The following is a 26,648-nucleotide window of genomic DNA, read 5'->3' on the forward strand; positions in this document are numbered from 1 at the left end:
GAGCCACCTGGGCTGCCCCTTCTAATAATTTTTTAAAGTCAAATTATAGAAAAGTTATTGTAGAAAATGAACTCTTCCCCTTTCATCTGCTTCATACACTGTCATAATAGTTTTCCACAACTGCCTACTTGCACACTTTCTCTATCTATATGTGTATATGTTTTTATTTTATATAAATATGCCTATGTAAAACATATTAATAACATTCTTCATAGCAGTTTTTCCCTAGCCCAGAATTCAAGGAATAGTAACACATTACATTTAGTTGTTATGTCTTTTTCTTTGTTGTCTCTTTAATCTGGAATACTTTTTGTGCTTTTCTTTTTTTTTTTTTTTTTTTCTTTTTGTGCTTTTCTTTGATGACTTTTTGAAGAATACAGGCCAGTTATTTTATAGAATGTATTTAACTTAGATCTGTCTAATCTACATGTTTAGATTCATCCATATAAGGAATTCTTGATGGGAATGCTATAACAAATGATATTTGTCTTCAATGTATCATATCAGGAGGCACTTGATACCAATTTGTTCGTTATGGTGACATTAACTTTGATCACTTTAGTAAGGTAGAGTCTATCAAGTCTGTCCTGTGTGGTTTTCATTTTCTTGTTACATGTGGAAAGATTCCTCAAGACTATGTAAATATTCCTATTTCTTACAAAACTTTGATATAATGTTAGCATCTATTTTTGATTCCTGCCTGAGTCATTTATTTCTGTCATGGTCACAAAATGGTAAATTAAATGGTGATATTCTGTCATATATTTATGTCATTTGTTGGCCCTCTGCTATAGTGCCCTTCCCCATTTATTCGTTCATTTTTTAAAATTCATATGGACTTATGGATTGCTACTTTATTCCTATTTTGTCTAATTGGTTAAAATTGAGTCCTTTTGTTATTTATTTTGGTCCTCAAATTATTGTAGAATAAGCCAGAGGGAATTCCTTTCAAACTTCTCCTGTGTGCTTTTCAGTATTTTTGTGAGCATTTCCTTTCTTTCTGGAATAAGAATATGCTATTTGGCATCTGCTTGTGCTCTCCCATATGCTAATGAATTTTTAACCTATGATAGGTATTAAAAGTTACTACAGTTCCATAACTCAGTGATTATTAACTAGTAACCCACATTTCAGAACTTATTATTTCTTCATACCATTTTTTGTAAAAAAAAAAAAAAAAAAGGCAAAAAAAAATTCTCCTTATTCTTTTTTGTGATTTTATGCTATTTCCTGTTGATATACTTAAAAGTTTATATCTTGTGTTAGGTAATATCTAAGAAGAAATAAAATATTAAACTTCTGCTTTAATATATAGTTTGTCTATATATTACATTTTTAGAATCAGTTATCTGAATTGATTCTAAAAATTAAAAACCAATAAGCTATATTTGTAAATTGTTTTGGTAAATACTTGCTATATAACAAAACCGTATGAGTAAACCCATAAAGAAGGAAATGTAATCATATATCACTAACTTTGGGCCTCTCAAGGCATCAATAACAGAAAACTTGTTTTGTACTCCTTATATACCACGTAATACTTTAAGTCTTTACATGTATCCATGTGTTTAAGCTTATGACAACCCTATGGAATATGTATCATTACTCATTTTTTTTTTATTGATGATGAAACTGAAACACAGATAATAAATAATTTGCCGGGATCCCTGGGTGGCGCAGCGGTTTAGCGCCTGCCTTTGGCCCAGGGCGTCGTCCTGGAGACCCAAGATCGAGTCCCGCGTCGGGCTCCCGGTGCATGGAGCCTGCTTCTCCCTCTGCCTCTCTCTCTCTCTCTCTGTCTCTCTCTCTCTGTGACTATCATAAATAAATAAAAATTTAAAAAAAAAATAAATAAATAAATAATTTGCCTAATGTCAGATAGCTATTGCATACCCACTCAAACCAAGCTTTTAAATTCTGTTTGTTGTCTCTTCACATTGTTTGCTGCTAATTTGGTACCATTCTTTACAATATCCCATCCCTTTTGCCCCACGTCAAACTCTTTTTTTTTTTTGCATTTTTTGTAAACATCTTTTGTATTTTTTCAGTGGGAATTGGAAGAGATTAAATGCTGGTACTGAATCTGTCATTGTGAACTGACAATCGACACATTTCTTGAAACTGACTGTAATACAGGGGTTAAGTTTAACTTCAGTCACATTATTACTCTTGGATAGATTATGACTTACATAAATAATGCAGTCATATTTTCTTTAGAAGCATGTTGATACTTTCCTACTTTCCTTAGAAGACTAAATATTTATTTCTTTGATTGAGCTTAGAAATTATTTCAGTTATCCACTTCTGACTCTTTTTGGGATGATGTATCAAAAATTTGCCACCACACACACACACACACACACACACACACACACACACCTAGACTACCACCTACCTATTCATAATTAACCAAAAATGTGTTTGAGTGTCAGATCCTGAGGATATAACAGTATATTAAAGCAGTCCTTAATCTCAAGAGACTTATCTTTTTTTCAAATTCTACCTCCTCAGTATTTCTTTTGCCATCATCCTTTTAGCCCTTCTGTCATTTCCTTAACCTCAGCTTATCATTTCCATAGTTTAACCTTCGTATTTTCTCTTGTGAATCATAGGACTAGGTTATCTCCTTTTTCTTAGTTTCAGCCTCTTTCTAATGTAGCTTCTGTTCCAGTAATTTTAAACTATATGTATGTATCTGAAAACCTAACAGAGTTGTTGGGTTTTTTGTTTTTAAATACTGACATACTCTTAAATACCATTGTAAGAATAAATTGTGTTAATCACTTTAGAAGGATATTTGTCAATCTGTCAAAATTAAAAGTAAACATATCCTTAACTGACATTTATAAATTAGGAATTTAGACTACAGATGTATACTTGGGCATGTGTAAAAAGAAGTAGGTACAAAGATGTTCATTGTGACATTATTTATAATTTAAAACTTAAAATAACCAAAGTGTCGATCAGTAGAAAACCTGTTCACTTTGGTAGTTTAAGTTTTGATTCTGTGCAATGCTATATAACTATAAATTTTTAAATAAAGTTATTATTATTGATGTTAAATATTCTGTGTAAGAAGGAATTTAATGAAAAGGCAAGGAGCAGAATGATATATAAATTTAAAGAAGTGATAAAATCTCCATCAATGGATATTTTTTAGTTGACAGATTATTCTGGAATGATACATAAGGAACTGTTCAACAGTGACTTTGTCATTGGAAGATGAGATCTCTAGTGGCCAAGAAGCTTAATTTGAATAGAACACCATTATACTGTTGGATACTGTACTGTGTACAACTATTGCTTTTTAAATTTAAAAATCACTTGTTTAATAACTGGAAATTGAGATTTTAAAAACATGTGCCATTTACAATAGCACCAAAAAACATGAAATAGTTAGGTATAAATCTAACAAAATATGTGCAAGATCTGTATGCAAAAAGCTACAGAAAACTAATGAAAGAAATTGAAGATCTTAATCAATGAAGATATATCATATTCATGAATTAGAAGACTCAATATTGTTAAGATGTCAGTTTTCCCCAAACTGATCTTAGATTAACATACTTTCATTTAAAATCTCTGCAGGATTTCTTGTCAGAAACTGACAGCTTAATTCATAAAGTTTATATGGAAGGAAGAGCAAAAGAAATAACCAAAAGAATTTTGAAAAAGAATAACAAAGTTAGAATATTTATAATACCTGATTTCAAGACTGAACTGTAGCTTTAATAGTGTGGTACTAAAGAAAGGATAGACATATACAAAGGAGCAATATCGAGAATCCAGAAAGAAATACACTCATATATATCTGGTCAGTTGATTTTTGACAAAGATGCTGGGGAGTTCTTTGGGAAAAAGAATCTTTTTACAAATGGTTTTGAAATAGTTGAGTATACATATGAAAAAAACCCTCAATTTCACACTTCACACATATACAAAGTAACTCAAAGTAGACCATTTAGATTATAAGCCTAAGTGCAAAACCTGAAAGTATAAAACATCTAAAAGAACACACAAGAGTTAAACATTTTGTGACCTTTAAGTTAAAGATTTCTTAAATACATAAGAAGCATGATCCATCATTGAAAAATTTTGAAAGTACGCATTCAGCAAAATTAAGTACTTCTGCCCTTGAAAGACAGTATTAAGAGAATTGAAAAGATAATCATAAAGACTGGGAAATAATTATAAATCACATATCTGGTAACAGACTTGTACTCAAAAAGATAAAGATCTTTCAAAATTCAGTGGTAAGAAAAGCAACAGATACTTCACTAAAGAAGATAGATGACAAACACATGAAAAACAACTTATCATTAGCCATTAGTGAAATGAATGTGAAAAGCATGATGAGATAATACTACAAATCATTTAGAGAGCAGTGGAACTCATACATTGTTGGTGGAAATGCAAAATGGTACAGTCACTTCAGAAAGCAGTTTGGCAGTTTCTTTGGAAGTTAAATAGACACTTACCTGATCCAGCAGCCCCTTTCCTGAGTATTTATCCAAGAAAAATGAAAACTTTGGTTCACATAAAGACCTATATGAGAGGGGTGCCTAGGTGGCTCCATTAGTTAAGCTTCAAACTCTTGATTTCAGCTCAGGTCATGATCTCAGGATCATGAGATCAAGCCCCAAGTTTGGCTTTGCACTTGGTAAGGAAGCCTGCTTGAGATTCTCTACCTCTTCCTCTGCCCCTCCCCCTGCTCATGCTCTCTATCGCTCATAAATAAATAAATAAATAAATAAGTAAGTAAGTAAGTAAAATCCGTGGTTGAGCATCTGCATTTGGCTCAGGGCATGATCCTGGAGTTCTGGGATCGAGTCCCACATTGGGCTCCCTGCATGAAGCCTGCCTCTCCCTCTGCCCATGTCTCCGCCTCTCTCTCTGTGTCTTTCATGAATAAATAAATAAAATCTTTAAAAAAAACACACACACACAACTGTGTTATCATCCATACAATAGAATAATTCTCAGCAATAGGGATCCCTGGGTGGCGCAGTGGTTTAGCGCCTGCCTTTGGCCCAGGGCGCAATCCTGGAGACCCGGGATCGAATCCCACGTCGGGCTCCCGGTGCATGGAGCCTGCTTCTCCCTCTGCCTATGTCTCTGCCTCTCTCTCTCTCTCTCTGTGACTATCATAAATAAATAAAAATCTTAAAAAAATTTAAATAATTCTCAGCAATAAAATGGAAGGTGCTACAGTTACATGTAACAATATGGATGATCCCCAGTAACATTATATGGAGTCAAACCAGATACACAAAGCTACATGCTGTACAATTTTATTATACATTCTGGAAAAAGCAAAACTATATGTCAGAAAACAGGTATCCAGAATGGGGCAAGGGCCTCACTACAGAAGAGCAAAGGAGAATTGGAGGGATGGTGGAAATATTCTATTTCTTAATTGTTTTGTTGGTTACCTGGCTACACATTTGTCAAACTGCAGAACGTGTGTTGAAAACAGATTTTTCTTTATATATAAATTATACTTCGATTTTTTTTTTCAAATGCAAAAGGGTACAAATAAGAGTAGGTATGTCTCATACTTATTAAAGGATATTTCAAAGCCTGACCAATGTATATTTTGAGGTTTAGAAAACTCCAGACCAAACCACAAGAACAAAAGACGTTTATCACATGGTAGAAATTTCAGAACTAAGAACCACCGATTGATATCATCTTTATTATTTTTCAGCTCTCTAGCAAAGTTGGATATAATGATTTAAAATTAATTGTTTAAAAAGGTTGTTGAATTATTCCTGTTGACTAAATCTTCAGGATTGGAACATGAAAATTTGTATTTTTTTTTTAATCTTCCTAGATCCTTCAGAGGCATGGATAGGGTGAAGTACATCTGTTTCCTCAAAGGACAATATCAGTGTTACACCATTTTTTGAAAAGCCCAAAAAATAGAAAAATTAAACAGTGTATTGTCCAGTGATATGTATATATAATAAAACTTTTTTTTAAAGAGCCAGGACATTATATATATGAAATTTAGTAGAAGTTTTATCAGTCCTAAGGAATAGGGGAAGAGATCATAGGTAGATACAAAGTTATTGGTATCACACTAGTTCTTAAATTTGGTTGTCTGTTCAAAAGTTAATTTTATTATTACACTTCATACATCTATTTTGAAGTACCAAATATTACTTTAAAACATCTTAAAGAACAGATAGAAGCACTTCTCTTTGCTGTTACAAGTGGGTATTTTTGAAACACTTGATCATGTCAACTCTTCTGTTCAAATATGAACATGATATTATCTGCACATTATCTAGCACTCTTAGGATAACATCCATATTTTTTTTTGTCATAGTGAGGTGACCTTGTTATTGTCCAAACAAGTGTTCTTCTGAAAGTGAAAGGAGTTACTCTTAATTATTCCAAGACTTATGCATAAAGCTGGATGTATAGTCACTCTCCTACAAGGAAGGCCCTCTGTGGTTTGGTTTCTGCGGATCTAGCCTCAGTATGCACTTAACTGAACTAGCCTTTTGAGTTTATTGGTGAAGCTTTTTTTGAAATTTCTATTCCTTCAACCTACATTTTCCCTTTGTTGCCAGATTAAATCTTACATCTTTCTTAATTTTTAAAATACACTTTTGCTTCCCTAGAAAGTTTTCCCTAACCATTATCACTCCTTTCTAGCTAACACAGAGTCCTTCTTGCCCCTCAGCACCTGTATGTATTCTTAGTCAAACCAGTTATTAAATTGTTATAGTTGATACTTATGTTCCTATTAGATTCATCTCTGAGATCCAGGGAATATATTTGTTTTAAGCTCCTATTCTAACAAAAGGATACTGAGTAAACATCTACTTGAAAAATGGAGTTCATGTAGTGAACATTTGGTAACAATGTTATTTTTTCATGTTACTATTTTAAATTGTACAGTTCTATCTCTGATTATTATATCTCTCTATAAAATTACCTTTATGTTTTCCCATCTTTTTGTTGTTACATGTTTTTGTTGTAGTAAAACTCATAATATGAGATCTACTCTCTTAACAAATTTTTAAGTGTATAATACAGAATTGTTAACTATAAGCACAGTGTTGTACAGTAGATCTCTAGGTCATATTAATTTATAAGCTTTTTTCTATATTAATGTTCTTAGCCTGATGTCATTTGTTACAGTAATTTATCAATGGAACTTTTTAAATTTTATATATCTTGCTGCTTGGAATATAAATATTCTTTATATAATCAGAATTCTTAGTTGTTTTCTGTTGTTTTTTTTTTTTCTTTGATGTCTTGCTTAGAAAGCCTTTCCATACATTTCCAAGTCATTTAAATACTCACCATATGTTTCACTTTGTGTATGTCTTTAAGTGACTATTCTTTGCTTGGAATTATGGATGTCCCCTACTTTCACCCTTTCAGAAAGACCATAATTCTCTCAACACTAAGTATTAGGTTATTGTTTCTTAATGAGTAAGGAATGGTTGAGATGCTATATATTCGGTGTTTGGACAGCTGTTTGTATTATTGTAGCATTTCAAGGTCATTAGCAAAAATTATTCATTGAGTCTTTTAGGCAGATCACTGAGATAGAAAGTGGCAAGCTCTTTCTTGATGTTACAGCCTCCATAGTTTGGGGGAGAAAAGGCTAGTACACATGAACTGTTTAAAAGTAGGCCTGAAGTGGTATGATGTGAACTCCCTGTCCAGTGTGCTTTCCACTATATACAAAGCCCCCTTTTGGAGAACAGTATGAAGAGATATCACTAAAAAGACCTAATATTTCACACTGGACTTACTATTGACAAACAGCATTTTTCTTCATATTCTTGTTTTAAAAAATGCTTGGAATTTCTGTGAAAACCTAACAGCAAAATTCTGGTGTACAAAACTGCCAGGGGTTAATGTGCATTAGCCTGCTATGTAACGCATTCCTTGGGAAGTCTTTTAATTTTTTAGTTACAGAAATTAACTATATGAATTTTTTTACCTCCGTATTTTATCCTTCTAATGGATTTTTTATTTAATTTATAATATACGGGATCCCTGGGTGGCGCAGCGGTTTGGCGCCTGCCTTTGGCCCAGGGCGTGATCCTGGAGACCCGGGATCGAATCCCATATCAGGCTCCCGATGCATGGAGCCTGTTTCTCCCTCTGCCTGTGTCTCTGCCTCTCTCTCTCTCTCTCTCTCTATCATAAGTAAATAAATTAAAAAAATTTAAAAAAAAATAAATAAATAAAATATTTAAAAAAAAAAAAAAAAAGGGATCCCTGGGTGGCGCAGCGGTTTGGCGCCTGCCTTTGGCCCAGGGCGCGATCCTGGAGACCCGGGATCGATTCCCACGTCGGGCTCCCAGTGCATGGAGCCTGCTTCTCCCTCTGCCTGTGTCTCTGCCTCTCTCTCTCTCTGTGACTATCATAAATAAATAAAAAAAAAAATTAAAAAAATATTAAAAAAAAAATAATAATTTATAATATACTATGCTTTCTGATAATACAACACATTGGATGATCCTTCATTCCCAAAGCATATGTAGAATTTAGGAATCTTTCCTCTTATTAAAGAGGTTACCTTATCCTTATGATTTACCTTAAGGTTTGTGCTTTTCTTAGCATTTTCTCAAAAAAATATTACTACAATCTCTACTCTTTGCCATATTACTATTTTTTTAATTATTACACAGTAAAATTGACTTATTTTCCTTTTTAAAGATTTTTTAAAATTTATTTATGATATACATAGAGAGAGGCAGAGACACAGGCAGAGGAATAAGCAGGCTCCATGCCGGGAGCCCGACACGGGACTCGATCCCGGGACTCCCGGATCGCGCCCTGGGCCAAAGGCAGGTGCCAAACTGCTGAGCCACCCAGGGATCCCCGACTTATTTTCCTTTTATGTAAAGTTACAAATTTTAACGTGTGTCTAGATTTATGTAATCACCACCACAATCAGGATATGGAACAGTTTTCATCATTCCTTTTTAAAATATCCCCTTTCGGGACACCTGGGTGGCTCAGCAGTTGAGCATCCACCTTTGGCTCAGGGCATGATCCCAGAGTCCCAGGATCGAGTCCTACATCAGGCTCCCTGCATGGAACCTGCTGCTTCTCCCTCTGCCTGTGTCTCTGCCCCTCTCTCTGTCTCTAATGAATAAATAAATAAAATCTTTAAGAAAAAAAAAATCCCCTTTCACCATCCACCTTTAAAATATACTCCTTTTTATTAAGAAAAAAAATTTTATTTTATAAAGAAAAAAATTTCCTCATATTATCCCTTTTTTCTGCATATTGTCCCTATATTATTAGATGCTTGCCCTACCTACATCTCCTGGAAACCACTGCTCTACTTTTTATTGCTATGATTTTATCTTTTTGAGATTTCCAAATAAATGGAATCATAAAGTATGTAAAACCCTTTAGAGCATGAAGTCTTTGAGTGAGCATAATGTCTTCACTGACCATAATGCCTTTAAGATTAATCCAAATTGTTTGAATCAATAGTTTGTTTGTTTTTAAATTAATAGTTGGTTCAACTTTCCTCCATTGTGTAGATACACCTGTTTGTTTTATCCATTCGCCTATTGACAGGCATTTGGATTGTTCCCATCTTTTGGCTCTCACTACTAAAGCTGCTCTAAACATATGTGTACAACTTTTTGTTTCAACAGAAGTTTTCATTTCTCTAAAGTAAATACCCACAACTGCAATTGCAGGTATTAGGGTATAAGTGTATATTTAACTTAATTGCCGAACCATTTTCCAGAGTGTATCATTCTTCATTCCTGCTACCAGTATGAGAATCCCAGTTGTTCCATATCCACATACTTGATATTATTAGTAGTTTTTATTTTAGCTAACTTAGTAGGTATGCAGTTGTATCTCATTGTGCTTTTAATGTACATTTCCTTGATACAAATGGTGTTAAACATCTTTTCTTGTGCTCATTTGCCAGCCTTACATTCTTCTTGGTAATAATTAATATTACTTCATTAATCTGCATCTAAAGGCTTTTTTTAAAAAGGATATTGTCACTCATATTAACCTACTCTAAGCATGATAGGTCAATATTGGATGTGAGAAGCAGAATAGTATTAAGTTTAGTTCTTCTCTTTTGTCATATACTTAACCACTAAAAAATTGATCCTCCATTCCCTTAACATCTCTTGCAAACAGAAAAGTGAAAGATTCCCAATTTATCCCACAGCTATTCTATAGATTTTTAGTATTTTAAACATATCCTATATATGTAGATGTAATGTATCTATACATGTATATATTACATTTGCATAGTCATATTTCCTTATTCTATAGTCTTATTTTCCTTAAAAAGTCAATTTTTCTAAACATAAGCATTCTAGGAGCTTATCATTTGGTCTTTATTTACATGTAATACTACAGTTCATCTTCAAGATGTGTGATATCATTAGCTAGAGGTTGAATGATTCTCATTAATTCAATCTGTTAATCAAAAATAGAGCTATGGTTCCTGTAAATAGGTAAAAGTAATTACTAAGGGAAAGACTAAAATTTTTTATGTTAAGATAATGCTAACTGCTATAATTAGATTAATCTCAATACCTTAGTGGCTTAACACAATAGAAATTTATTTCTCACCCCCATGACTATAAAGTGCAGTTAAGAGGAGTGGAGTGTCACTGCACCACCCAATCATTCAAGAAACCAAGGCTTCCTGGGTTATTGATATCCTGCAGGCAGGTAGGAGAGTAGAAGATAGAAAAGGCATTCCTGCTTCCTAACTACTTTGCCCAGAAATGTTCAGTACACATTACCGTTGTCCTCCCAGGAATAGTGATAGCTCATGGAAACAGGAGGACAGAGGAGTAGGGTCAGAAGAAATTCTTTGTCATCAGCCCAGTACTTGTTATGTTATTTGAAGGTCCTCTCTGGTTTCAGAGTGTTAATCAAGGAAAGGCAGAAGAACTGTGGTCCTCATCGGTTAAAACAATCTCTTTTACCTTTTTCAGTTTTTTTATTGTTTGTCCTTGTTTTATCTGTACTACAGAAAGATGAAGTTGCTGATAAATGACTTCTGGACAAGTTGGGATAACATCACTTATTATACAGGATAAAATATCAGTATGACTGATATAAAGCCCAGAAGGAAGTGTTCTAAATATTCTTTTGAAATGTGGTCAGCTGTATTGTTATATAATTATACCAATGAGAAGGCAGAATTCTTCCTAGTCAATGAAAGTAAACTTTTTATTTTAAAATAATGTGGTGGATCCCTTAAAGTGAATTTATGATGAATGTCAATATATGACAGATTAAAATGGGGATGCTCTATTTGAAATATGTATTGGAGTGACCAAGTGTCTCCTCCCATCATAACCATGGCCTCCAAGAAACTTCTGCAAAACTTTGGAACAGTTTGAATAACTTCCTAGTATATAGGCCAATAGAAATGTATTAGGAAAGGACATTATATTTGTGATGATTAGGAGAAATGGTAACTAAAATTAAACAATTCTTCAACATTACTTTTTTTATATCCTAATTTTCCATTGATAATGTTAATTTGTATATTACTTTTCTAGTAATCTAACAGTTCAGGTTGTTTCAAAGTAGAGAGAAATTTTAATACTCTCTTTTCCTTCCACACAAATCACTTTACCTCATATCTACTAAATTAGAGGTTATCAAAAAATGTCTCAGGATTAGTACATGTACTATATTGAGCATCTTCTAAGTATAGTAAGGTGATTTCTTCAGCATTAAAATTTATAACTTGACAATGTTTCAGTAGTCTTGTTTCTGGCATTCTGACATGAGTCAGTAATTTAATTATTATGTTTGTAAAACCCTGACATCATCTCACTGGTGTTGCATCAAAAGCAGCACTACTCATCCCTCTAATGATTTATTTTTAGTGCTGAGGAGGAGCATTGGAGATATCTTTTGTTTATGTGATCTAAAACCTAAAATTTTTTAAGTAAAACTAGCTAGAATTCTAACTACTTCTTTCTGCATTTACTGATTTTTCTTTTGATTTATTATCTATATATATTTATTTTTATCTACATATTTATTTTTTATATATTTTTCATTTTCTACATATATTCTTATGGTTTTTAGTTTATCAAGTGGGGAAGATAATGGAGATACTATAATAATGTAATATGTTATTATTCTTTATTGCAATAAAGATAAACCATGTATTCAAACAAAAATGTAATAAAGGGCCTATCCAAAATGAAATTCTCCTTTAGTTAAAATTCTTAATCAGTTTTGTTTTCCTGAATTCTGTTGTCTCTGAAAAATCGGGACAAATTTTCACAAAATGAGAATTCATTGCCAATAAAAAATGAAAACATGCCCATCTCCATTAGTAAGAGATAGAGAGAAGTTAGTATAGGTTAATACTACATTAAAATAGTATTCTTGGGGGTCCCTGGGTGGATCAGATGGTTAAGTGTCTGCCTTCGGCTCAGGTTATGATATCAGGGTCCTGGGATCAAGCCCCACATCTGGGCTCCCAGATCACTGGGAAGTCTGCTTCTCCCTCTGCCTCTCCAGCTGCTCATTCTCTTTCTCTCTCTCAAATGAATAAATAAAATCTTAAATAAAATAATACTGTTGGTACTATCTACCAAAAAATTAAACATACATATACTACATATTATCCAGCAATCCTTTTCCTAGAGCAGTGGTCCTTAAAGTATAGTTTGAAGAGCCCTGGTGATTTCCAGGGCACATCTATGAGGTCAGACTGTTTTGTTTTTTAATAATTTTTTTTAAGATTTTATTTATTTATTCATGAGAGACAGAGGCAGAGACACAGGCAGAGGATGAAGCAGGCTGCATGCAAAGAGCCCGACATAGGACTCGATCCCAGATCCTGGGATCATGCCCTGAGCCAAAGGTGGACACTCAACCACTGAGCCACCCAGGTGTCCCAGACTGTTTTCATAATAAGAGGAAGATGTTATTTGCTTTCTTCATTTGTTCTCTCACAAATGTACATTGGAATATTGGTGTCATGTCAAAGAATAGCCACATTTACCTGCAAAGACCACTAAAAATATACCTTCTTTTTCCAACTGACTAGTGACACTGGATTTCTTCATATACTTCAATCGAAACAGCATATTTTACTAAAATGCAGAAACACATTGAAACTGTTTTCTATTAAACCAGACATTTAGAGATTTGTAAAAATGTAAAACAGTGTAATTCTTCCTACTAAATATTTTTCATTTTAGAAGTTTAGTTCTTCTTCAGAAGTACATTTTTTTGTTAAAATTACTTTAATTTTAAAATGAACAAATATTTGTAACATTTATTATTTTTAATTTCTTACATGATAAATCTCTTAAATAACCCTTATAAAAAAAAGCAATTTAGTTTTTTTTTAGAGTAATCTTTTAGAATTTTTTTAAAGATTTTATTTATTCATGAAAGACAGAGAGGCAGAGAAATAGACAGAAGGAGAAGCAGGCTCCCTGCAGGAAGCCTCATTCAGGACTCGATCCCAGGACCCTGGGATCACACCCTGAGCCGAAGGTTCAGGCTCAACCACTGAGCCACCCTTTAGTAATTTTTAAGAGTGTAAAGAGGTCCTGAGAACTAAAAACTTCAAGAACCTCTGAGCTAGACAGGTGCATGCATGAACAGCAGGAGCCATGTGTAAGAAAGTTCATAGCAGCATTCTTCATAATGGCCTAAAATCAGAAGCATTGTAAAAGCTCAACGATAGAATGAATAAATAGGATATTCTAAATATGATACAAGACCAAAAAATAATGAACCACGGCTACATGCAACAATATATATAAATCTTAACTATAAATGTTAAAATGAAAAAAGTCAGATTCAAAGTAATTCATAGTGCATGATTTCATTTATATAATGTTCACAAATAGGTGTTAATAAACTCAGTATTTAGAAATGTAGACTTAGGTAGTTAAAATGTACTGACTGCCTGATTAGTCAAAATGGCTATTACCTTTAAAGAGACAAGAAGACATTATATTGGGAGAAGGTGCTAGCAATGTTCTATTTCTTGACTTGGGTAGTGTTCATGAAGGTATTTTTCTTTTATGCACATTTCTGTATAAATGTTCTATTCATAGTAGAAATATTTTAAAACAAAATAACCATTTATTATAAAATCTGGATAAAAATTTCTTCAATATCCCTTTTAAAAATATGAGCAAATACAACAGATTTTTGTTTAAAGCATAGTGTTATTTGGGTCCATATTTATTGACATACATTATATTTTTATTCTCTAGACTGATATGTTGGTTTGTCTTTTTTTACCTAAATATTATTTTACACATTTTAACTTTCTACAAAAATTTGGACTTGAAAACTTATTATAAGAAAAAACTATGATAAACATTGTTCTCTTAATACTGTACAAACATAAATTATGTCTCATTTGTTTGAATTTTTTTATTTGATACAGATAGTCGTACAGGCACTGCAGTGTTCCCATTACTCGATTCTTTGGCAGTTGGTGAAAATTACTGATGGTTCTCCTTCCAAAGTAAGTAAGAGTTTCTGAAGGCAGAAGGGTTATTATTATTACTAAAATAAAATACCTTGCTTAAATCATTACTTATTAATTTATTCTTACCAGTTACAATAAATTATAATTTTTAATGAAGTATATAGTAATTATTATCAATTCTTGCTTTATCCTATGAGTAAGTATATTTTACCTCTTTGAAAGAACCAGTTCTTCAAGCAATAGATGCAGAACTGTATAGATACACAAATTTAAAAGTCTTACCAGAAATCACTATAGTAGAAACCACAAGAGCTCTGATAGGTGACATGCTATTAAAAAGAATAATATTGAATGTAATGCTATGTAAGTCTTAGTTTTGGAATTATAGCACCTTGGGGTCCAAACTAAACACTCTTGTTAAAAAAAAAATTATCTAGTAATTTTTTTTTCATTTTAATCTAGCCATGACCATTCAAAACAAAAAGGAAAATACAAGTTAGATTAAATTAAACTAGGATCCAAGAGAGTCAAACAGAGCCTAAAGCCTACTAAACTTGAGGACATTTTGTAATGTAGACAAATCCCAAGGCCCTCCGGCGTAGACTATCTAATAAGTAGCACATCTCCCCTGATCAAGTTGGGATTCTAAAGAGTTACTTCCAGCACAAGGGTAAATTAGAAATAAACCCATGCCAGCTCCATTCATGGGGGAATATAGGGAAAATAGCCTGTCTTAAAATTTGTCATTGAATAAAAGGGAGAAAGTAGGTCTTTCATTGAAAGTTTATAACCATGAATGAGCTTTCATGTAGATTTCCATCCTAAATTCATACTACTTTAGTGGTCCATTAAAAAATTTAAAAAGTTAAGATTTTGATTTAAAATATTCTGTCTTGGTGATTATCTCCAGGCACCTAACACAATCAAGTGTAAATCCTTTCTAAAGGAACTTGCCTCAAAGAGGCAGATAAAATTTTAAGAAAAATTAGCTCCTGGTTAAGATTACACAACTCAGAAGAAAAGAAACCATGAACAGAACCATGAAGAGAATCAGACCAAAAAAATGCTATTTATACGTTGAAATTATCTGATACAAATATAAAATAAATATATTACAGTTTTGCGAGAGAGGCTTTAACATATGTTTGTAAAGAGCAAACACTTGATAAAGAACCAAGTCAAAATACCACAATGTTTACATATCCTCATCTTAACAAAACAGAAGATATTCAACCAGTAAAGAAAGTTAATGATACATTATAGAACCAACAGCATGATATACAGCATTCCTTTTTTCCTAATTAATAACTTGAAGATTTCTCTGCCTTTAGAAAGAAATTGGGGTTTTTTATTTATTCTCAATTAGAGCAAGAATAATTGGTTAGCATCGTGTTTTTTATATTTTATTGACAGTTTTAGTCTTGAAAAGCAGAAATCAAAATTAACCTTTTATTAGTAACAAAAGTCACTTTAAAATGTATAATGCTTTCATGTTTTTGAAATGTTCCTTAATATGACAAAGGAGATTGAATATAGTTAAAATAAGTTAAAATTTGATAGCAAGAATTTATATGTTGCAAACAGAGTTACTTTTGTTTTGATGTTTTCATCTAGTTGATTTTGGTATTCCATTTTTTAACCTGTTACAGTAAAATTATTTTGAAATTCCTTAGCTTTCTGTTTAATTTTGGTCTGACTCATTCTTCTAATAAAAGATATCTTCATTTTTTTATCATTTGTCATAATACAGATTTCGTAATTGTCATTGTCACGGTGGCAGTGCAGCTTTTGTGGTCATCACTGATTTTCTTTATGCCAGAAAATGCTGCAGCATCTTTTAGGTGCATTATTATTCAGTTGATTTCTGTTTATAGTTTTGCGTGTATACATACTGTATGTGAAATTCTCCTTACTAAAATGTTTCTCAGATTATTTCTTCTCATTTTGAAGTTGTTGGTAATTTTTTTAACCCAAGTATATTCAATAATCATTGAGTGTTGGTTATATCTATCATTTAAAAGTTATTCTCTAAGTGATAATCTTGAAAAGAATGAATTTTCAAGACACAAGCAAACTTTAAAAATTAATCTCTCATTGCTAAGATTTATCCTTTTAAAACAATTATTATAAAAAATTTCTAAAAATTTAAAAAGCAATTATTGTAATGACTCGTATGTAATAATCACTAGATCAGTAATTGCCAGTTTTCTAATCCCATGTAATGTAGGATATTGTTGAAAATTGAAGATCCGCATAAATAAGCTTTGTATGTGTTTAATCTCTATTATTAATATCCCATCTGATAAGATATCAACTCCCTAACTATAGTTTCAACCACGTCATTAGCTTGTTGTACAAATAACCTTGAGGCAAGCCACTTGATAGAACAGATAATGTATGTCAAAGCATTTTATCTATTGTGAAATGCTTTCCAGATATTAGTAACAACTAAAATAATCACTTATCATTGTCAGATTACTTATTTGTAAAATTAAAAATTGTACTTGGCCAGTCAACTCTAGCTCTAAAATTCTTCAGTTTTCTAAGGTTAATAACTGCTTTACCTGTAGATGTCTGGGTAGGTATACAAGAATCTTAATAGTGGTTAACTCTGGGAAAGAGAAATTCTTTGGGGTCAAGCATAAGAAGGAGAGAAACTTATTTTTGCTTTATAGCTTTTGTTACTGTCTGAGGGATTGTTTTTGTTGATGACTATATCTAACAGTGATAATTTTATCACAAAAACTTTCAAAAGCTGCTAGTACAAAAACATCCTGATTATCTCATCCTAATCTTAGATTTTGATTTATCACATATAACTCAGAGTTGTTGAGCTTGGATAAATACTAGAAAAATGCCTAGTGTGTTCTGTATCTTATTTGCTGTAGCAGTATTATTCTGTTGTTTATAAGTGTGATATTAAAGCTATAAGGAAATTTGCAAGTGATCTGATGAGACCTGCTTGTTTTAGGTAAGACCTAGAAAGGGACATTGTTATTATTTTTACCTTGCTGATATTTTACATTTTGTAAGTCACTTGAATTAAGTGCTTTAACTTAATTAAATATTCCTAATAATTCTATAAAATGGATGTTATGATAATCCCACTGTACAAATAAGGAACTTGATACTTAGAAACATTGGGACTTGATTAAGATCTGAACTTAGAGCACAAGTCTTTTGAATCTCAATCTAGAAGTTTTTCTGTTGGCACTTTTTAAATTCTTCATTCCTCTTAAAACAACTAGTTCTAAAAGGTTTTGTTTTTTATAAATAAATTTTCTAAGGGCACATTGGTTGACTCCTTTCTGAACACAAGCTAACAATGTTAATCAGTTGGGTACCAAAAAGTTAGGTAAGTTATGTCATATAGCCAGGTTTTTTTCATCATTCAGTATCCCCAGTAGGATATATTTAATGAGAAGTTGCTGTGATTTTAAATGCCTCAGTTTGTAATGCCAGTGGATTACAGTTGAAGTATACAAAAGACTTTGGTAATGCAATCTATCCTTTTTCTTTTTGTTCCCTGAAACTTAAATTTGATACTGTAGCCCCTTGGGGTCTATGTATTTAAAATGTGTAATGTTGATCACTCAGAGACAACTTGAAAGTGTTCTTATTTGAATTATTTTCAGTTTTTGTTGTTGAGCAATTATTATGTTAATGTGAAATGAACCATTTTGCTAGCGAGCTGAACTAGCCGGCTAACCAGTTTTTCTCTACTCACTTTTATAGAAATTCCTTTAAATCTCTGAGGAAGTCATGTTTTTGATTAATCAATTATGCTTATTAGTTTGGGATGTAAAATATAAAGTAGAATGGTTTTCATAAATTCAGGCTCTCTTACTTGACTATTTGTTCATTGTAAAAAATATATAAATAAAATTTCTGAATCTTACCACTTATGGATAACCACTGTTAATATTTTGGTGTATTTTCTTTCAGTACTTCTCACATATTTCAGTCTTATTGAGATCATAATGTATTTACAGTTTACAAAGTTTTGTGTCTCCTCTTCAATCAGCATTTCCTTCAGCTACTAAGAAGTGTTTGTAGATAATATTTTAATGTATGGATGATAGTCCATAATTTATTTTACCACTCTTACCTCTTGGATTTTTAGGTTGTTTAAGCATGTTAATAAAATTGATGATGCCATGATGGGCATTCTGATGCAAAAGTTCTGTGTTTTACACTGTTTCATCTTGTATTATATTCTTAGAAATGGAACTGTTGGGTCAGAGATGGTACATACTTTTAGTCTTGATATATATTGCCACATTGCTTTTTAGAGAATACTTTCTAAAATTTATTTTTTTCTCTATTGTTTATGACAATAAATATATCATTCAGAAAATTATGAATGGTAGTTATATTTGAAGTTTAAATTCAAGTTATAATTTAACACAACAGTGAACACTTTCATAAAATAAAGTATATGAGAAGACTATATATCAAGAACAGGATTAGATCTTTATTTGAATTGGAAGTGCATTGGGTTTTACCAATGGGTATTTCCTCTGTTCCCCTAATTTCCAGAGTTGAAGCTCTTTGGCAGTCACACAGGTCATGCTCAGTATACTTTGCTCCGGTGCCCCCTAGTGCTGGTCCTGTAGAAGCAGCCTTCAGTTTCTCTTCTCTAACAGAAAACATCCTTCTTCCTTCAGCTCCTTCTGGACATATACAAAGACATGTAAAGAGCCAGGTAAATAAGAGTTAGGGCTAATATAATGCCCCTGTTGCCTTTTTTGGCCTGGGGATGTAGAATTTATCCTCAATATTTTTTTTTTCCTCCTAGGAGGAGCTGTCCTACTCTCTATAATCTTAAATTTGTAGCTCTCAGCCTTACCCTGCATGTTCCTATTATAGATAGCAGTAGGGAGGGCCTGGGGAAAACATCCCTGCCTTCTGGGCCCTGGCCCTATTCCTTGTCTTTTAAATAAAAGAAAGTCAACATCCCTCAGGTAGCTGCAAGTGAATTTATTATTGAAGTATTTAGCTGCAAAATTTATTCCTCCATTACCCTCTTGACTGAAGGGTCTCCTCCACAAACTCCAACTTGTTTACCTCCAAACAGACTGAAGAAGGGAAGGGTTAGGATGAAGATGGGACTGGTGGTGGCCAACCCAGTGAGGAGACATGTTTAACCTTGCTATTCTTCATGAAATATACATTTTTTACAAGTGTATTAGAAATAGGCTCAAATATGTAAAAATCTACAGGCTGCTTTCTACACCTTTCTTTTCTCTTCCCTTCCCAGTCCTTTAGAATAAATAAGAAAGAAAGATAGCTCACCTGGGACCTACCCCAAATTTCCTGTAAGAACAAAATACAGATAGCACCTCTCTATTTGCAGAATTAACTACTTTGTGGGGGGAGGGGAATGCGGCCAATAGTGAAAAGTAATAGCTTTTCCTCTAGGAACAAATTTTTAGTAGTGTGTAACCATTTTACTTCATTCTTTTTTTCTTGAATGTTTCCCCCCTACCTTTTATTTTATGAGAATTCTATCCTTAGTAACTATCTAGTTTATTTAAAGCCTTTCCTTTTGATTGTTCCATGACTTCAGAGTCATTCAAGAGTCCTATCTCAAGTGTTGATTGGCTGGTCTAGGAGAGTTTAAGGAGAAAGATCCAGATCTTGATTAATAGCCATTTCTTATTCAGCTCTCAGAATGTTCTTTTAAAAAAAAAAATCTGAAATACTGAAGTAGGTTCATACCAAAATCTGAACTTCTCCAGAATTTTATCTAACTCTAACATTCTAAAAGCCTCTGAAAACCAGAAGTAAATATGTTCAATTATAAAAGAACCTACAAGTTATGAGTCTAGCATTCCATTAATAATTATATGCTGTTTGCAACCCTATTCCTGGGGCCCCATTCTTAAAAATTGCTGTCTGTTAAGGAAAGACAGTATAAGGCTTCCTCAGTTTTATTAGCCTATTCAGTAAGGTGCTGTTTTTACTTATACAGGGACAGTGGTCTTTAAAGTACCTATTTTATAGGTGCAGATTTTATAAATACTGAAACTCCTTAACATATTTAATACCTTATGATATAAGAAATAAGCCAGGACTGAGAAGATCTATCCAAGTACCAATTATTATAATGTGAAAGTATGTTTAAACTGAGCTTTTCAGAGTTCTAAAGCAATATTTAGAATATTTAAACAAAACAGAACACTTCCCACTTTCTAGTACAGAGATTGGGATTTGCCTCACCAGAATTAATGATAAAAGTGTACTTTCCTGTCTGTCCATTTATTTGAATAGAAAGGAAATGGGTGTTTCATATTCTACTTAATACCTCTGATAGGGATCCCTGGGTGGCGCAGCGGTTTGGCGCCTGCCTTTGGCCCAGGGCGCAATCCTGGAGACCCGGGATCGAATCCCACATCGGGCTCCGGGTGCATGGAGCCTGCTTCTCCGTCTGCCTATGTCTCTGCCTCTCTCTCTTTCTCTCTCTGTGACTATCATAAATAAATAAAAATTAAAAAAATAAAAAATAAATACCTCTGATAACATAATGCATACCTTCCTACAGTAGGTTTTTTTGTTTTAAAATGTATTTTTTTTCCAGCAGCCATTCTAAAGTTGCCAGGTATTTGTTAAAGGACTTCTTGTTACAGACCCAATTTATATATATAAGAAACTCCTAGCTTATAAGTAGGGTTTATTTCCAGCATTTTTGTGTTAGATCATGATCTTTGGAGTTAAATCTAAGTTCAAATTTTGGTGCCATTTCTTACCACCTGTGGCAAAGAAGCAAGTTACTTCCCTCTTTGAACTTCAGTTTCCTATTGTGTATGTGATATTCACTGTGGGATAGGGTTTTGGGGAAGATTGAATTGAAGGAAATGTTTTAGCAAGCAACAACTGTTGTTTTGATGGCATTAAATTGCAGTCCTAGCCTATGCCTTCCTAATCTCCCCTTTCAAAATCAAGAATTGATACTAAACGAACTGTTCTCTAAGGCTATGGGAGTATGTAAACATGCTTAGTAGCTAGTGTAGGTTTGAGAAAGAACATGGTAGATTTTTGTTCTTCACCTGTATCTTTGGAAATTCAAGTCTCTCACTTTGGTCCTAGCAGCCACTATTTTTCCCCTGCTCCTTTCACTCCTTAAGCTTCTTTCATCTTTGTACACTACAGGAAATAAGTCAGATATTTTGGAACTACAATAGGCAGCTGAAGGAATCCTGGATCATAAGTAGATTAGTTTGAGGCAAAGTCAGAAGATGGGGATTCAAATTACCAAGAACAGCAACACTGAAAACTAGGTATTACAACTAGGGTTTAAATATTCAATAGTTACTTTAATGTATACTGACAAAAGTGGCACACCCTCTCCCCCACCCTAAAGAGAAGCTAGTAGCAGCTATTCATTGAAGAAAGCAATTTTTAAAATATTATATAGGGTTTACTTCTCCACGGTGGTGATGGTTTTTACATCTTTTGCTTACTGATGTGTCCCAAGTGAATGAATTTAGTTCCATTTGTTTTTATCATATTTAATGTTGATAATGACTTAATTGGGCTGAAAAATAATATAATGAGCCTCATTATGTGTTAGTAATGGCACTAAGTACAAGTAAACATAACACAGTTTATGTTCCAAAGAGCTTTATAGCCCAGTATAGACTGGGCACACTACAGCCCATGGACCCATACCCTGACCTTTGTTTTTATAATAAAGTTTTAATGGAACACAGCCATGCTTGTTCATTCATGTACTGTCTTGGGCTGCTTTTCTTACAGTAGCAAAATAGTTGGGACAGAGACTATACGACCCATGAAACCTAAAATACTACAGTCTGACTGACGCTTTACACAAAAAGTTTGCCAATCCCTGACCTCACAAAGTAACCCCTTGCTCTTGTTTACGAGACTTTGTCAATAATCCTGTTTTTCTATTCTGGGTAAGTAGTTTTGAGCCCCTTCTTTATCATGAAAATTGATCACTAAATTCTTCACAGGCTTTATTTTCATATTCTAACATCTTTGACCTGGTCTTGGTCCTCATTTTACAACTTCTCTGTTCTTTTGCTGCCCATTCTAAAATATGTATTTGTTATATATTGATAGTGTTGAACTGGTTTTGTGTATGTACTACTAGTTCTTCGGTGGCTTCAGTTTTCTGGCTGTAATTATCTTAATGGTATTTCATATCTATAGATAAGTAGACAACTAAATTAGGTTTTTCTCTAGACACACAAAATTGTGATACATAAAAAAAATGTACAAACATGAAGGAAGCTAAAGAAGTCAGTACAGAAGAAAAATAGTGACCAAACTGAGAAACTTGACTTCCTTCATTATTATTCCAAAATAAAGACGGAGGACAAAATCTGCTATACTGTAGGACAAAATCTGCTATACTGTATCCCAGACCTACACTAGATACATGTTTGTGTGTGTATAGGACCTAAACTCTGACCTTTCTTCACTGATCGTAGTCATATTGAGATACTTGGTTCTTAAGGAACAGTCTACATTTAAGATCTATTTTTCTAGGATGTTAGAGCCTTTGTGCCTTTGAGAAAACTCCTTTCTTATATGAGTTCTATGATAAATTCACTGTCTTCATTATGCCAGCCTTATTCAGGGTTTTTCATTGTTGAGATTTTGCCAGCCAGAGTGTAAAACATCTTAATTACTTGAAATTCTTGGTTTCAAAAAATCTACCAGGAAGAAAAACAAAAACAAAAAACTTGGGCCCAGCTAGTGAGACAACTTCCAAAATGGATAAAAAAGAATGTAGTCCCAAGATATTAAAACTTAAATCTCAGGATAATCTTATCACCTAAACCATTCAAATTCTTTCCACAGCTACTTGGGAAAAGTGTCCTGATGCCAAGCTACTTTTTGAAAATAAAAGAAAACACTGGTTCCATTTAGGAAAAAGCATTTGAAAACAAGTACTATATAGTTAGTTCATATTATAGCTTATACTGTACTGAGATTACTCTTTTTTTCACTCTCTGCCTTTAGTTCTCACCTCTATAATTTAGGTACTCTGGCTACAAAGGTGATTTTATAAGTAAAGTAAGTGTTCAAAGTTGTAGAGGTACTCCCTAAACATTCTAGTTTCTTAAAATTACAGTCTGGATAACTAGCATATCTTGCTCTTGGGTTGTTGTTTTTCAGTGTCCTCTGAGTTGACCATCTTTTTTGTTTATATATAAATATATATGAGTATTTTGAGTTTCAATTTTCTTATATCCATAATGTCTTTTTCCTCAACATATTAATTTACCCACTTATTAGAAAAAAGTCATTATAGTACAATGGTTAAGAGCACAGAATGGAGGCAAACTGCTTTGGTCTTTGGGACTGCATTTAACATCTCTGTGCCTCTTTGTATGTAAAATGGGAGAGTGATGATAATATCAATATCCATCACAGTTTGGAGGATTAGTTGAGTTAATTCACAAAAAGCTTAGAGTAGTGCCTGGTACATACATAGTGTGTGTCAGTAAATGTTAACTTTATTATTATTGAATTCTAGCCCATAAAAAAATACTACATATAAAAATATTCCTGTTTATTCAGTGTAAGTTAAGCATGTTTAGTTTTTCTCATAATGACTTTACAGCTATTACAGCAGGAGAAAAGGTATTTCATTCCAGAATATATGGAATGTAACAAGTTTCCTCAAACTTTAAAACAGCGGTGCACCTGGGTGTCTCAACCACGGTGGCTCAATGGTTGAGCATCTGCCTTTGGCTCAGGGTGTGATCCTTGGGTCCTGAGATTGAGTCCCACATCAGGCTTCCCTGCAGGGAGCCTACTTCTCCCTCTGCCTGTATCTCTGTCTCTCTCTGTGTGTCTCTCATGAATAAATTAAATCTTTCCCAAAAAAAAAAAAAAAGTTTTTAACAGCCAACAGTTTATTTTAAAAGGAGTTCAAGTAAATGTGCTAATTTTTGTGGTTTAAGCTCTCATTATTGGCCCTATTAAGCATCTTCTTATATTTTTTTCTTACTTTTTCTTACCCTTTTGAATATCATATATTCTTGCTTTTCAAAGGACATTATGAATAAATAAAATCTATCCAAAAAAAATTTTTAACAGCCAACAGTTTATTTTAAAAGGAGTTCAAGTAAATGTGCTAAGTTTTGTGGTTTAAGCTCTCATTATTGGCCCTATTAAGCATCTTCTTATATTTTTTTCTTACTTTTTCTTACCCTTTTGAATATCATATATTCTTGCTTTTCAAAGGACATTAAGAATAAAGCCAACTCTGAAACTTACCTTAATGCTGGAATTTTAAAATCGTAGACTCTGAACCTCTTAAAATTTTGGTTTAACATCCTGAAAATTTCTAAAGATTTTTACTACCATGTATCCCAGTAGTGGCTGTTAACTTGAGCACAATCACAGTCTTGGGAATCATAATTCCAACTATTTAAATCAAATGAAATATAGTAAGATGCCTGCATAATGAAGTGGGAAATTGTACAGTGAATAAAAAGCACTATATTCTGAAATCCACAAGAACCTAAATTCTACTCTCAGCTGCTTAAAGGGATTTACCATATAAAGATTAGTTAAAATATACAGTTTCTCTTTCCATTTACCTAAACCTATTGTTACTTGTATTTCTTTTAATGGAATCTGACTACAATTAACTTTCTTGAGCACTCAAATAATATTTAGGTTGCATCCAAATCTAGTCCAAACTTTACAGCTAAAGGCCTTTAGCTTCTAATTTTTGGTTCCTTCTCATTCATTTCTTCTTTAAATACTTCTGATTAGTTTTGGTAGGTTGCTTACTTATTTGCAATGTTAAGTATACAACTTTTCAAATGAATTTGCAAGTTGTCATTTTGTGTAAGACATATCTGCTTTATGATTGACCTTTAAAGGAATACTTGCCTCCAACTCCAAAGATAGCTCCCTAGACAGCTTCTTTGCATACTAACCAAGAAATTTAAGGAAATAAGCATTACTACCTCCTAGCATCATTTTTTAGAACTCTGTTCATAGTTTGGTAAAACAAACACATTACACATTTAACCCTAGGATTGTAGTATCATCTATATTATGTATACTTAACATTTCATTCAGTAAATATTTATTAAACACCTACCATGTGCCAAGCACTATTCTAGGTACTAGCAAGGGAACAGTGAACATTCATCCTTTGAATACTAGGAGTTTTAACCAGTTAGCACCTATCTGTTCTCATTGGAATGCCTAGGAGTCAATTCAACAGAATCACAGAATGCCATAGAACCTCATCATTCAGATTCAGTTATAGTTTTTTTGACTCTATAATCCTGAGACGTAAGTTTTCTAAGGTCACGTAACTAGTCAGTAGCCTGGCTTGCTTTTTGTTTTTCTTTCAGTTATTCAGCAAACATTCTCAATTTGTTTTTTCTATTGAAAAGATAAAAAAAAAAATCCTCCATCAATCTCAAAAAACCCTTCTAGCAGCCATCTTTTTTTTTTTTTTTTGGGGGGGGGGTCTTGACCAACTTTTTTATAAGAGTTTGACTTCTTTTTCTTTCAACCCACTGCAATCTGACTTCAGCCCTTTTAATTCCACTGAAAGTGTTCTCCTCAAGGTCACTCACAACCTTATCATTGCTGATATGAGATACTTTCTAATCCTTAGCTTGTCTTTTCTTTGTGGCATTTAAATTACTACATCCATTTTTTAATTTTTTTCTTAACATTTTTTAGTGTTTTCTTTGCAGAAGATGCCATATTCTTCTGGTTTTTATTCCTACTCAGACCATTTCTTACATTTCTTCACATGCTCTTCTTTCTCAGCCATGTTATATATTTTTGTTTCCCAAGATACTTTTGTCCACCTTCTCTACATAATCTCTTTGAGTAATCTGGTGTACTTCCATCGCTTCTGTTGCCATCTAAATGCCGAGGACTCTCAGATATTAATTCTTGCTTAATAAATTCTTTCCCATGGGCTTTGAACTCCTGTAATGAACTTCCTACTACACATCTCCAGTAGGATATTTTTCAGGAATATCAGATCATCATCTCCAAATTGAACTGTTAGGTCAATGTTTTTTTGTGTGTTAACTATTTCGGTGATTTACCCATCATCCACCTAATAGGTAACTACCTAGAACTTTAGGATTAATCAATGTCCCCCATTCTGATTAGTGCATAAGTTCTATGCTGCTGTTTTAATTTCTCCTCAAACTGTTTCACGTCAAAAAAAAAAAAA

At 33.0% G+C, this 26,648-nt stretch overlaps 1 protein-coding gene across 11 annotated transcripts in view; it reads left to right on the plus strand.

Moving 5' to 3' along the window:
- STAG1 (STAG1 cohesin complex component) overlaps nucleotides 1–26,648 on the plus strand; it is a 393,663-nt gene that overhangs the window by 325,161 nt on the left and 41,854 nt on the right. For 10 of the 11 annotated variants that reach the window (XM_072792608.1, XM_072792616.1, XM_072792617.1 and 7 more), the window contains one exon: nucleotides 14,408–14,488. The exons of the other annotated variant lie outside the window; for it this stretch is intronic. In XM_072792608.1, coding sequence (XP_072648709.1) covers nucleotides 14,408–14,488 — 81 coding nt within the window. The remainder of the gene's footprint in view (nucleotides 1–14,407; nucleotides 14,489–26,648) is intronic. 11 annotated transcript variants of the gene reach the window in all.

Source organism: Canis lupus, chromosome 22 (genome assembly GCF_048164855.1).
Source record: "Canis lupus baileyi chromosome 22, mCanLup2.hap1, whole genome shotgun sequence".
NCBI classification, from domain to species: Eukaryota; Metazoa; Chordata; class Mammalia; order Carnivora; family Canidae; genus Canis; species Canis lupus.